Source organism: Dendropsophus ebraccatus, unplaced genomic scaffold (assembly GCF_027789765.1).
Source record: "Dendropsophus ebraccatus isolate aDenEbr1 unplaced genomic scaffold, aDenEbr1.pat pat_scaffold_1520_ctg1, whole genome shotgun sequence".
NCBI lineage: Eukaryota > Metazoa > Chordata > Amphibia > Anura > Hylidae > Dendropsophus > Dendropsophus ebraccatus.
Genome location: NW_027208942.1, coordinates 16562 through 29863, shown reverse-complemented (window position 1 = coordinate 29863; position 13302 = coordinate 16562). Strand labels below are relative to the sequence as shown.

General features: G+C 44.2%; 1 protein-coding gene across 2 annotated transcripts; it reads right to left on the bottom strand.

Moving 5' to 3' along the window:
• Positions 1 to 496: 496 nt before the first annotated feature.
• On the bottom strand, positions 497 to 11516 carry LOC138775313 (putative ferric-chelate reductase 1). Of its 2 annotated transcripts, none has more exons than XM_069955903.1 (6): positions 11431 to 11516; positions 6646 to 6844; positions 3889 to 4016; positions 2234 to 2325; positions 2058 to 2151; positions 497 to 981 (listed from the first exon to the last, which is right to left on the bottom strand). In XM_069955903.1, exons 2-6 carry the CDS (start codon positions 6842 to 6844, stop codon positions 931 to 933), a joined length of 564 nt encoding a protein of 187 aa, XP_069812004.1. In that variant the 5' UTR covers positions 11431 to 11516; the 3' UTR covers positions 497 to 930. The 2 variants fall into 2 exon arrangements, with proteins under 2 accessions (XP_069812004.1, XP_069812003.1); XM_069955902.1 differs by having other exon boundaries at positions 11168 to 11439.
• Between the last annotated feature and the right edge of the window lie 1786 nt (positions 11517 to 13302).

The window sequence follows — 13302 nt, the reverse complement described above, 5'->3', positions numbered from 1 at the left end:
CTAACATCCAAATTCCTTGTTGATTGACAGTCAGCTAGAAGCTGAACCCCAACCAGGGATAGGGATGGGAGTCGGAGCGAGGAGGCGTTACAGCCTTCAGCACTTCGCAGGCTTAGGAACGCCTCCTTGACTCTTTGCACAGGAGTAAATAAAAGCATTTAGATCGTTATGGAAGGACCTGTGGCATAGCTATCATAGAGGCAGGCGGTTGCTATGGGGCCCATGGAGGGAGGGGGCCCAGGGAAGATAAGAGCCTCCTTTTGCTTAACCCCTTATTTACTGCAGGGTGTAAATGGCCCAGTGTTCTCTAACATGCTGCAAAAAAAAAAGGGTTAATACAGAAGATAATTAACTCTCTGCCTGACTACTCTGATAACCTCTGACCTCTGTTCTCTGAGTTCCTGCAGAGGTCAGCGGTTTTCAGTGCAGGAGTAGAGAAGGAGAGAGCTAATTGTCTTCTGTATTAACCCTTTTTTGTGTTGATCACTGGGTCACTTACACACTGCAGTAAATAAAGGGGTAAGCAAAAGGTACTCTGCTCCTGCACCTATGTATATAACCATAGGATTCTGCCTCTGGCCATAAGAGAATTTTTTTGGGGGCCACATCACCGAGTATGTGTATGTATGTATATATTAGTGTGTAGGGGAGGGGGGGCCCCATATAGTTTTTTGCCATGAATCCTAGCTACGCCTAGGTACCATGTGTCTCCTTGAGCTAACAGCATCTAATGGTGTCAGTAGTTGGGAACGTGATTTGAACATGACAGGTTACTTTTAGCCAAGTGGAGGATACATGTAAGTAAGATGATATAAATGAGTTAGAATTCCTTTTCAGAACAAGTCGATAAACCAGACCCAGGACAGTAACAAAAAAATAGGAAGCGCCCAGTGTCTGGTTTTGATGCTCTTCATATGTTTTGCGCAAACATCATATCCATAGAACAATCAGCGATAGAAAGAGACCGTGGAAGAGGGGAGCCTAGAAGAGACAAGAAACCCCACAATAGGGCAGTTATGCTTGAATAATAATAATAATAATAATAATAATAATATACATATATACATATATCAATCGAAATCTTTACAAATGATTAAATATAAATATAAATATATATAATATAAATATCATTCTAATGAAAGAAGCATACAATGCTGCAAGATAACCCTAACCTCCTATGGACCTGTTGAGAATTTTCATGCTGTTTTTTCACCTGCATCAACGAGTAATGCACCTTTTGGGCCAGTTCACACTGAGTAAACACGGCGTAATTCCGCTGCGCACCTCTTCGCTGCGGAATCCCGCTGTGCTCAGTGTCCCGCTGTAAGTGAATGAGAGGGTGCGCTCTTGTCCGCTGACGCCGCTCTCCGCTCAAAGAACTAACATTTTGCGTGACGGGATTCCGCGGTGGAGAGCTCTGCCGCGGAATTACGCCGTGTTTACTGGCCCTTTCTTTAACAAAGAGGTCTCTCAGCAGCATCAGTAACTGTTATGTTGCTGCAAATCATCAAAACACATCATGTGATCAGCATTAACAGGCTTCATCATGTGATCAGTATTACCAGGCTTCATCATGTGATCAGTATTACCAGGCTTCATCATGTGATCAGCATTACCAGGCTTCATCATGTGATCAGTATTACCAGGCTTCATCATGTGATCAGCATTACCAGGCTTTATCATGTGATCAGCATTATCAGGCTATATCATGTGATCAGCAATACCAGGCTTCATCATGTGATCAGTATTACCAGGCTTCATCATGTGATCAGCATTACTAGGCTTAATCATGTGATCAGCATTACTAGGCTTAATCATGTGATCAGCATTACCAGGCTTCATCATGTGATCAGTATTATCGGACTTCATCATGTGATCAGTATTATCAGGCTTCATCATGTGACGTTGCCTTCATCCACCCCCTCCCCGGACATAGCTAAAAAACTCCTCCCGTCCGGAGTACCCCTTTAAGAAAACACCCATCTGGTATGAGGGACGTACACCGTATCCACATCTCTCTAGCGTTTGTTGTCAGTCGTTCAGCACTTGATACTTACTGTATGTTGGAATCCATTAGATGTAGCATTGTAAGTGAGCTTGGAGCTTAAAATCCCAGTCCAGAAGACTCTCTCTGACTGAACCACGGTGGCCCTAAAATATGATAAGAACAAGCTCCTAAATCTGAGTAAAATCTGACACATAGTAACCATTGGGATATCAGTCATACACTCACCTGAGCTGTATGTCAGCATTGCTGTTTGCAGGGGCCACCCATGTCACCGCTACGCTTGACTTGGAGCTGCCAGATGTTTGGCTAACTGCACTCTGTAAAACAGATACCGCAAACATGATCGTGTTTCATGTTGCTGAGAACTGGGCTGCTTTGCCCCCTGTCAGGATGGAGTGGGGGGTGGTTATGTAAGATGGCGCTTCATTCATTGTGTCTGGGACTGGAAGAGGCAGCTGAGCGCTGACCTATAGACAATGGAGTAAATGAAGCAGCTATAATGCCAATTTTTTTTATAACCACTACAGCGGCCGGCAGGGGCAGGGGGGAAATTGATTACAAGCAGACCCGCTTCTGCCATGAGGCGGAATGAGTATTGGTATGAGGTCCCAGATTATCAGTTGTAGGGCCGCCTGCCGGGCCCCTCCAGAACATACACTACCGCCCCCACCTCCCTTGAACACCCAGGGGACGCGGCCGCCGGAGCTCTTCAAGGCGGATCTGCCCCTTTAAAAGCAGGGGGCTCCGCTACCACTAGCTGTTCTAACCAGTCCATTGAGCTTCCGGGACAGGTCACCTGATGCACGCCGGCCCCGTAAGCTCACAGCTCCAGCCCCGTGTGCCGAACCTCTCCCGCGGTCCTGTGCGGTCAGCTGTTACATGTATGCCACTGAGCAGGAGACTAGAGAGGTGCGGCGCGCGGGGCTGGAGCTGTGAGCTTACGGGGCCGGCGTGCATCAGGTGACCTGTCCCGGAAGCTCAAAGGACTGGTTAGAACAGCTAGTGGTAGTGGAGCCCCATACTTTTAAAGGGGCAAATCCGCCTTGAAGTGGTCCGGCGGCCGCGGCCCCTGGCTGTTCCAGGGAGGTGGGGGCGGTAGTATATGTTGGTGGTGGGCTTGCCGCGGGCACGCGCGCGCGGGGGGGGGGGGTTCGAGTGCCAGTGAGGGGACGGCGGCCTGAGGTTTGCCTCAGGCGGCACAGACCCCAGAATCGGCCCTGATTACAAGTACTAACTTACCTTTCCCTGTGCCCGCGGTGAGTGGCGGGACTGGCCTTGCGACCCCCACCAGAAAACATTTCCCCCGAGTTGTCAGGATGTTACGACTCAGGGGGCAAAAGACCTGTCCTTGCTGATGGACTAGCTGCTGAGCCAATCAATGACTGGAGAGGCGTCCTACTCCAATCACTGACTGGCTGAGCGGGCTGTCCATCAGCCGGGTCATGACTAGGCTTGATCGAACAGCGGAAAAAGCTAGGAATTCCAGGCGGTCCCCGGGCTGTCTCCTCCTTCCGCACGGACCGGGAAGGCATCAGCAATTAAAAGTGGAAGGTCCGGCTAGGTTCAAGTTCAATCGAACCTAGCTTTTTTTGCTGTTCGATCAACCTAGTCATGACATGTCAGCGCCAGAGATCCCGGGGGCCCAGCGGGGGTCCCAAGGCCAGTCCTGCTGCTTACCGCAGGCACGGAGAGAGGTAAGTTAGTACTTGTAATCAATTTCCCCCTGCTGGCTGACAGATTTTATAATCCGCCGGACTCCTCAAAACATGACCTGTTGGTGGCCATGAGGACTGGAATCGAAAAGCACTGATGTAGACTAATACTATGGCGACACATTATATAGCATTTATAGGACTATTTTCCAGTTGAACAAAACTTACAGCAGCGGAGGTACAGTCAAGGGTCTGGGCATTTCCAGAGGCTTTAAAGGAGCCCAGTGGTGTGGAGGAGCTGCCGGAGCGGGCCTGGATCAGGAAACCAAGAAACTGGGAACTGCCAGTAAGAGTGACTGCAAAGACGGACAGGAATTACTCTTATTCTCTAACCGTGGATTTCTATTTCTATTCATGTATGAAAATAATCAAAAATCGGCTTTATGTGAAAATAAATTAAAATGTCCTTTTTATTAGAAACAATCTTAAGATACAGATGTGATCAAACAAATGAGATGAATTTTTTGAAAAAATAAATTTGAATCAGAATTTTTTGGAATTTTTGAGTGACAGCCAGCTCCTCTGTCCTGTCTGTCCCAGGTCTAGACCAGAGTTATACTCTGTAGCTGTAGCAATATTTGTAGGAACAACGAGACAAGTGGTATTAGCCATTAGGTTAGAGTTTAGGGAAAGCTCTAGGGAAAGATTAGGGACAGCTAACTAGGTCTTTCCTTGTATTTTGTTTCCTTCTTGTCCTTTCCTGCATCATTCCATCGTCATCCATCATTTCTGCCATCCTCCATTCCATTATCTATTGGTGAGTGGCAATTCTTGTTCTTGTAACTTCCATTGATGGCTTTTCCTTTGACTGTCTGCTTGTCACACTAGACAGCTCTACTGTAAGACCTGGGGGTATACGAGTATCAGTTAGGACTCAAGAAAAGTGTCTGACATAGGGGAAGCCTACTTCTGCTGCCTAGTGATCAGGCAGTGTTATTACTGGTGGGAGCTTTACTTTTTATAGACACTGGATGTGACTTGGTCATTGCTATTAATGTTTTAGTTGAAATGGCAAAAAAAAATAATTCTGGCCTTGGCTGTTTTTTCTTTCACTTTGTAGTGTCATTCCTGGATTTGGAGATACCAGTTTTAATTTTTTCCATCATTCATTGTGACCTCCACCAACTGCTTGAATAAAGAGTCATTAGAGCCATGACCCCATTGATCGGTCATTTATGGCATTGCCTAGGAACATACACTCACCGGCCACTTTATTAGGTACACCTGTCCAACTGCACGTTACCACTTAATTTCTAATCAGCCAATCACATGGCGGCAACTCAGTGCATTTAGGCATGTAGACATGGTCAAGACAATCTCCTGCAGTTCAAACCGAGCATCAGTAAGGGGAAGAAAGGTGATTTGAGGGCCTTTGAACGTGGCATGGTTGTTGGTGCCAGAAGGGCTGGTCTGAGTATTTCAGAAACTGCTGATCTACTGGGATTTTCACGCACAACCATCTCTAGGGTTTACAGAGAATGGTCCGAAAAAGAAAAAACATCCAGTGAGCGGCAGTTCTGTGGGCGGAAATGCCTTGTTGATGCCAGAGGTCAGAGGAGAACGGGCAGACTGGTTCGAGCTGATAGAAAGGCAACAGTGACTCAAATAGCCAACCGTTACAACCAAGGTAGGCAGAAGAGCATCTCTGAACGCACAGTACGTCCAACTTTGAGGCAGATGGGCTACAGCAGCAGAAGACCACACCGGGTGCCACTCCTTTCAGCTAACAACAGGAAACTGAGGCTACAATTTGCACAAGCTCATCGAAATTGGACAGTAGAAGATTGGAAAAAACGTTGCCTGGTCTGATGAGTCTCGATTTCTGCTTGAACATGACAATGAGTTCACTGTACTCAAATGGCCTCCACAGTCACCAGATCTCAATCCAATAGAGCATCTTTGGGATGTGGTGGAACGGGAGATTGGCATCATGGATGTGCAGCCGACAAATCTACGGCAACTGTGTGATGCCATCATGTCAATATGGACCAAAATCTCTGAGGAAGCTTCCAGCACCTTGTTGAATCTATGCCACCAAGAATTGATGCAGTTCTGAAGGCAAAAGGGGGTCCAACCTGTTACTAGCATGGTGTACCTAATAAAGTGGCCGCTGAGTGTAGATAAATGAGTTGTACGTTCTACAATACTCCTTGCTACGTCATTCTTCCTAGTTCAGTAGTAATTCTACCTTGAGTTGAACACCTGAGTAATCCGAGACTCACTAGTTGTTGGGAACATGGTACCTGACAACTTGAATAAAATAGTTTTGATTACTAAGCTTTGTATACATAGCAACCACAGCTGCAATACCACACACAATCTGAGGACAAGAGTGGTGTTCTTTCTGGAAGTGTGCAGCTGTGTTTTCCTATTAACCCCGTTAAGAAGGAGCCAGGTCTATATCTTGGTATATCAGAAATACTGCAGAGACACCAGTGAACCAGCAAGACCTTCTACCGGGAACAAACAACCAAGACAAGAGGGGTCTCCAGTCAAGAAAACCACCTTCCAACATGTCAAAGTCAAGTATGACATGGCTTAGTGAATACCAAAGTAAGGTATCCATCCACAGACAGCTGTTTCGGGGTGTTTGCCCCTCATCAGTGTGGAGCAGGATGACTTGACTGTGGCTTGTTGGAAGGTAGTTTCCTTGACTGGAGACCCCCCCATTCCCTTGGCTTGTTTGTTCCTTCCCAATGCAAAGACTGACTAGGTCACTGATGTAAAGAAACACATGATGGTGTCTCCGCAGTACTTTTGCATATTTGTCTTATCAGGGGGCAATGTTCCTAGATTCACTGACGTAGAGAAACACGCCATGGTGTCTCCGTGATGTTTTTGTCATTTTCCCTGAGGTCAACCGTCATTCCTATAACTCGGTGTAGAAGACAACTGTTTTATGACCTTTCTTAGGATCTTAGTTACCTGTGATTTGTTGTCCTCCGCTGTAGGTACTTTTAGAAAGACTCAGGCTGTAAGGGGAGGCAGAGGTCTGGGTATTGGCGTTATGGTTAGGCACCATTGAAGAACATGCGTCCTGAACTAGTCCATTTGGATAACCATTAGTACAGACAAAGGCAGAAGCAACGAGCAGGATGACTGTGATTTGGGTTAAAGGAGACATCTGTGGGAAAGATAAATGATATTCAATGTAAATGTGATAAAATGCGTCAAAATGCGTCATTGTTAAAAAATGAAGACTGGTTGAACAGGTGAACTGATGACTTTATTTTCCTTACAACAGTGGTCCAGAAGATATGGTTGAAAAAACTCTTAGTGGCACATTAGGCTTGATAGTTGCTAGTAGTGAACTTTTCAAGAGTTTGGTTTGGCAGGTTTGCCAAAGTTTATTGTACAGTTCTGGTTCGTGCCGAACCGATTTTTAACGAACCGCTTAAAACAGCTAAACGCCTGCAGGTGCCGCTCCTAACATGTATACTTACATTTCCGTGCTTCCTTGTGGTCCATCCTCTCCATTCCCATCCCGGCGTCTTCCACGGTGACAGCCTACTCAGCCAGGGTCCAGGGTCGGAGTGTTTAGACTGTGACTGATCAGGAGAATGAACTGGGAGAAGTCAATGCACAGCACATTTACTCCCGACTCCGCATCTTGTGAACAAAATGGACTTTCCATTTACATCTACGGGATCCATCAAGGTGGCAGACATATTGGAGCGCACAGCAGCACGGACGTCTCCCAGCTCGTTCTACTGATCAGTTGCAGTCTAAACACTCGGATCCTGACTGCTAAAAACTTTTCACATGTCTCTGTGACATGTCAAGTTTTTTGTAATGATGGATACTCTTTGACTGTTATTTGGGTCTGCAATAGGGTATCCCCCGAACCACAGACAGTCCCACCTCGACTTTTTTATGGGGTTACACCAGTCACTTTATCTTAGGGAAGCAGACTATAAGATGGGATGAAAAAAACTGTTTTTTAGGCGGCACATCTGTGTCAAGGGTGGTGCTCGTAGTAAGAAAAAAATTCTCATAATATTTCAAAAGTCCATTCTCGGCACTCACCATATCATGCTTCTAGAAAATTTTATTGTAGAAAAATCATCAGAATACATATGACAGAGCAATTCGGCATCAAGCCAGTTGAGGAAGGCTTGATGCCGAAACGTTCCATTATATGTATCCTGATGATTTTTCTACAATAAGATTTTCTTGAAGCATGATATGGTGAGTGCCGAGCATGGACTTTTAAAATATTATAAGATGGGATGAGTCTGCAAATTCAAAGCTGTTTTTTCATTTGGACACGTGCGGCAAGAAGGAATTTTTGGAATGAATGACACTTTGTATGTGTGATGTAAGGATGATATATGATTACACTATTAGGGTTGGGTTCACACGTAACTGATCGGCAGCGGATTTCACAATGTGAGTTCGCAGCAAAATCCTCTGCGAATCTCTTAACTGTATTTCTGAATAGGATTTTCATCCTGCTGTGAGTATGTAAATGCCAGCCCCCTTAACCCGCAACGGCCCGATGTATACATTACCGGTCCATGCTCCGGCTTGCTTCGGGGCCCCCGGCATCCTGACATCCCGCTCAGCCAATCAGTGCGCTGCTCTGCTGCAGCCAACTCAGTAAAATGTTTTCGGGTGCATCATAGAGACATGTCTAGCAGTCATAGATCTATCATCAAGAGGTATACTGCCCAAAAGTAGCCTCTGAGAAACTTTTCAGCGCCATTATGCCTTCTTTTCCCAAATGGTGCAGTAACATAGTGAAATTTGGGCAGGAAAACCAACAGCCTAGAGCTCGTCTTCAAAATACATAATGAACGCTGCAATTTACTGTCTACAAGCAGAGATCTAGCAAACCATGAACGGCTAAAACAGAAAGTCTACTGTACAGTGCTTAAAGGGATTGTCCCGGCTTGAACAAAAACTCAACTGTCTATTCAGTATAATAGTGGAAAAAACATACTTAGGCATCACTCAACATGATATTTATGGTGTTTGTTGAGTGTGTATGGCATAAAAGCTTCTGACGTCAATGCAGAACGTGTTCATAGGGTTGTATTGTCCGAAAGAGTGTCCCGACTGACAGGTTCCCTTGAAGCTCAATGAGTAATGACCCTTCTTCCATTTCTCCTTCCAGGTACTGGGCACAGTCAAATGGTCCATATTGAGCCTACTGGCATGCATCATGATGACCAATGTTAATGCCCCCGTGGGGTGCTGGTGACAAGAGGTTTTATTGAACTTTTCTGTTGAGGTATAGCCAAGGTACTGCAGTGGCCTGGGCTGCATCCCCCATCCCTACTTCTTTGTACCATCATCTACAATCTCATCTTCTATCCCTTTAAGATTGACAGGCAAGGCTCTCCAAGCCCTGGTTAAATCCCATTCATCTGGGTTGTGATGGAGTAGTGCAACGGTGGAGCTGCCACTAGAGCTGTGTCCCAATCTGAATGAATGGCACCTGCATGGGATCTCATCTGGGTTTGGAGAGCACTGCCCCACCGTCCGATATGTAGATCCTAACAACCACCCTTCATTGTTGTTAAAATGTTCTAACATTCTTAAAGGGGTTGTCCAGGCAGCAGAAGACGGTTGAACTCTTCAGTTCCTTGGGTCATACTTCTGAGAATTCCACATCTTAAAAGTAAACCTGTGGTTTCACCTGCTTGCTGTGATCGTAATATGCACCCATCCCCTCCATGCCTCGGAAGGCTTACTTCTAGGGATGGTCCGAACCGGCAGAGGTTCGGGTTCGTACGAACCCGAACTTTTGGCAATGATTCCCGCTGTCTGCCCACTCCGTGGAGAGGGTGGATACAGCGGGAGGACCGCCTGGAAAACTGAGATACAGCCATAGCCATAGGCTCTATCCCAGTTTTCCAGGCGGTCCTCCCGCTTTATTCACCCTCTGCACGGAGCTGGCAGACAGCGGGAATCTGATGCCGAGCGATCGGGTTCATATGACCTTACCTGTGCCCTTGCAGCGATGCCTTCACAATCTTCATGGCTGCGTATCTGCCAGCCACCAACCTCCAGCAGCTTCTGCTGCTTCAATACCTTTTTCCCCTTTGATGCATTGCCTTCCCAGCCAATCAATGACTAGGGCGGGACATTATGTGAAAGCCAGGCGAAAATTACTTCTAGTGGCTGTGCAAGAGAGTTGAGAGCGGTGCTACCAGGGCAAAGGGATGGGTAAGTATACATTTTTTTATTATTTAGTTTCCACACCCCTTGCCTGCTTCAGATTTTTTGGGTTCATGGGACTTCTCCTTTAAGAACATTTTAACATGATGGGTTGTTGTTGAGATCCACAAAATGGACAAAAATATTTTCAAAAATTAAGTAATTGTTCACATTGTCACTGTAAGTAAAGGCAGCTTAACCTAGATTGGAAAATACAATTCTTGTCCTTCAAATGCAAATTCTGGAACTGACTGGGTAAAATTAAAAAGGAAAGATTTGGACAGTTAGGCCGTGAACACACAACGGCGTCAAATGGGCAAGAAAAAAGACGTGTGGTCATAACGGAAATACTAGGTGTGAACCTAGCCAAAGACTGTAGGACCTAAATTTCATAGCAACCAGTTGTGCTGCCAGCATCGTTTTTAGTAATAAAAGTTGTGAGAGTCGTGAGTTTAAGCTTCAATGTGTTAAATACATTGAACATATAAACTATTCCATTTAGATGAATTAAGGGCTATGTTCACACACAGTATTTTGGTCGGTATTTTTCACCAAAACCAGAAATGTAACCACCAGAAAAAATTAATAATGGAAAGAGTTGAACCTTCGGGCTATGTTCCCACAATGTCTTTTTTTTTTTTTTTTTTTTTTTTTTTTTAAATGGCCGTCATTTGTACAATAACGACTGTCATAAGGAGAGAATGGACACTATTTGGCCTTGAATGGCCAAAAAAAGACATTGTGGGAGCATTGCCTCTCTGTGTTTTTTCGACCCACTCCTGGTTTTTGGTTGAAAAAATACTGATCTGACTACTATGTGGGAACATTGCCTAATACTGCTACATTTTTGTGTCCGCCTGACCACAATACGGAAAGAACCCTAGGCTTCCATGATACCTTCAGTTCTGGTCATCAATCCTATGGGTCTGGCCAGGTTTTACCTTCACAATGGCTCAAAAATGCAGCAGTATGAAATTCACCTGAAACTGAACATACTCTGAAAAAAAAAAATAATAAAAAAATATATTGATATAACAGAATGATAAACTATTACACTAGTGCCCAACTTTACACAGGAGTACAGCCTAGACCTGTCATGTACTTACTGTACAGGAATTCAGCATGTGGACGGTTTTACACATATTCTAGTCCATATATAGGGCGGTATATCTACACAACCCCCAGTCTACCGTTCGCCGCGTTATGCCCTGTAGCTTCATGTCACAGTGAGAGCAGGATCTCGGCCGGGGTTCTATGTGTAGGTGCAGGTGTTATAGATACTTACTTTGTAGAAGCACCGGGCTCTGGCAACAGACGGACTCTCACAGATTGTCTTCAGTGTTCAGGTGCTGTAAAGTGCAGAAACTTTCCTCTCTGGGTGGGTGGGGTGTGCCTGGACACGTTCACCTGTGATGGAGTACTGCTCTGTACCTCCATTGTAATGTGTAGTCATACCTCAGCTACATTTCTATACCATAGCTGTCAGTTTTGCATTTCTTAGCTTTTCCACAGAAATAAAAAAAAATTGAGATAGGCCCGAACCCCCACCTTCTTTCTCCCCTATAGATAAAGAGAAGTAAATGTTGTTCTCCAGAGGACGAGAAAATAGAAAATGTTGACATTTTTAAACACTCGAAAACCGAGTAAAAGATTAACTATATCGGTTGTCTATAGCAACCAATCAGAAAGCGGCTTACATTTCTTACACAGCTCTGCTAAAATTAAATCTGCACGCTAGTTGGTTGCTATGGGAAACAGAGAAGGCCCCACACACTGTTTCTACTACTTTTCCCGTTTCTGAGATATACGGGTGATATAGGGGTGTTACTGTTTGGTTGACTATATAGGGGTGATATAGGGGTGTTACTGTTAGGTTGACTATATAGAGGTGATATAGGGGTGTTACTGTTTGGTTGACTATATAGAGGTGATATAGGGGTGTTACTGTTTGGTTGACTATATAGAGGTGATATAGGGGTGTTACTGTTTGGTTGACTATATAGAGGTGATATAGGGGTGTTACTGTTTGGTTGACTATATAGGGGTGAAATTGGGGTGCTACTGTTTGGTTGACTATATAGAGGTGATATAGGGGTGTTACTGTTTGGTAGACTATATAGAGGTGATATACTGTAGGGGTGTTACTGTTTGGTTGACTATATAGGGGTGATATAGGGGTGTTACTGTTCGGTTGACTATATAGAGGTGATATAGGGGTGTTACTGTTTGGTAGACTATATAGAGGTGATATACTGTAGGGGTGTTACTGTTTGGTTGACTATATAGGGGTGATATAGGGGTGTTACTGTTCGGTTGACTATATAGGGGTGACATAGGAGTGTTACTATTTGGTTCACTATCTGCACTTTTTAATAAAAATTCTGATGGGCAGGAACCTTTATTGTATAATAGGCTAGACTTATGCTGCGTTTACACTGAGCGATAATTCGCCAAATCGATTGTTTAACAATTTTGAAGCAACGAATAAATCATTAGAAAAATCGTTAGAAAATTCGTAAGAAAAATCAATATTGCGATCGTTTTTAAAATCGCTTAAGCCCATCTTTCACATAGGGTGAATCTTTGAAAGACTGTTTACACAAAGCGATCTGCGAATTTTTAGCGAACGATGAACGACGATTTGAGAACATGTTGAAAGATCAAAATAAACGATTTCTCGCTCATCGCTTGATCATTTTCTGTGTGTTTACACAGAACGATTATCGCTCAAATGCCATCGTTATTGCGAAAATTTGCACGATAATCGTTGCGAGGAGACGCAGCATAAGGGGTGTGAATCATGTTGAAGGGGGGAAGTTCCTAATCACCTACAGGGATGTTTGGGGTCCTTATTTTTTGCGCAACATTTTGTAGTTTTCATTGATACCATATTTGTGTAGATGGGACTTTTTGATGGCTCATTATTATTATTATTATAATTATTATTTTGCTAAATAATGTAACAAAAATATCAGCAATACTGGCGCTTTTTGGCTTTTTTCATTTTTTTTTTCTGTTCACCGTGCGGTAATAATATTGTTTTATTTTAATTGTTCAGACAATTATGCAATCTACGTTATATAGTATGTTTATTTCTTTTTATGAGTTTTATATACTGTATGAAATGGTAAAGAGGGTGATTTTAACTTTTATTGGGGGACGGGCTATGTCATATTTTTAAAACTTTTTTTTTCTTTATTCTTAAGTTCCCCTAGGGGACTATTAAATTAAATCACTTGATTGCCTGCACTGTTCTATGCTATGACATTGCACAGCATTGATCAGTATCATCAGCAATCTTCCCATAGAGCCTGCCTATGGCAGACTCTATGGGAAGATGGCTGAGCTGACTGCATGGAGGTAAGTGTTACTCCTGCTCCTGAGCTTCATACAGCTTCTGGACCTTCTGGCATTTTGATA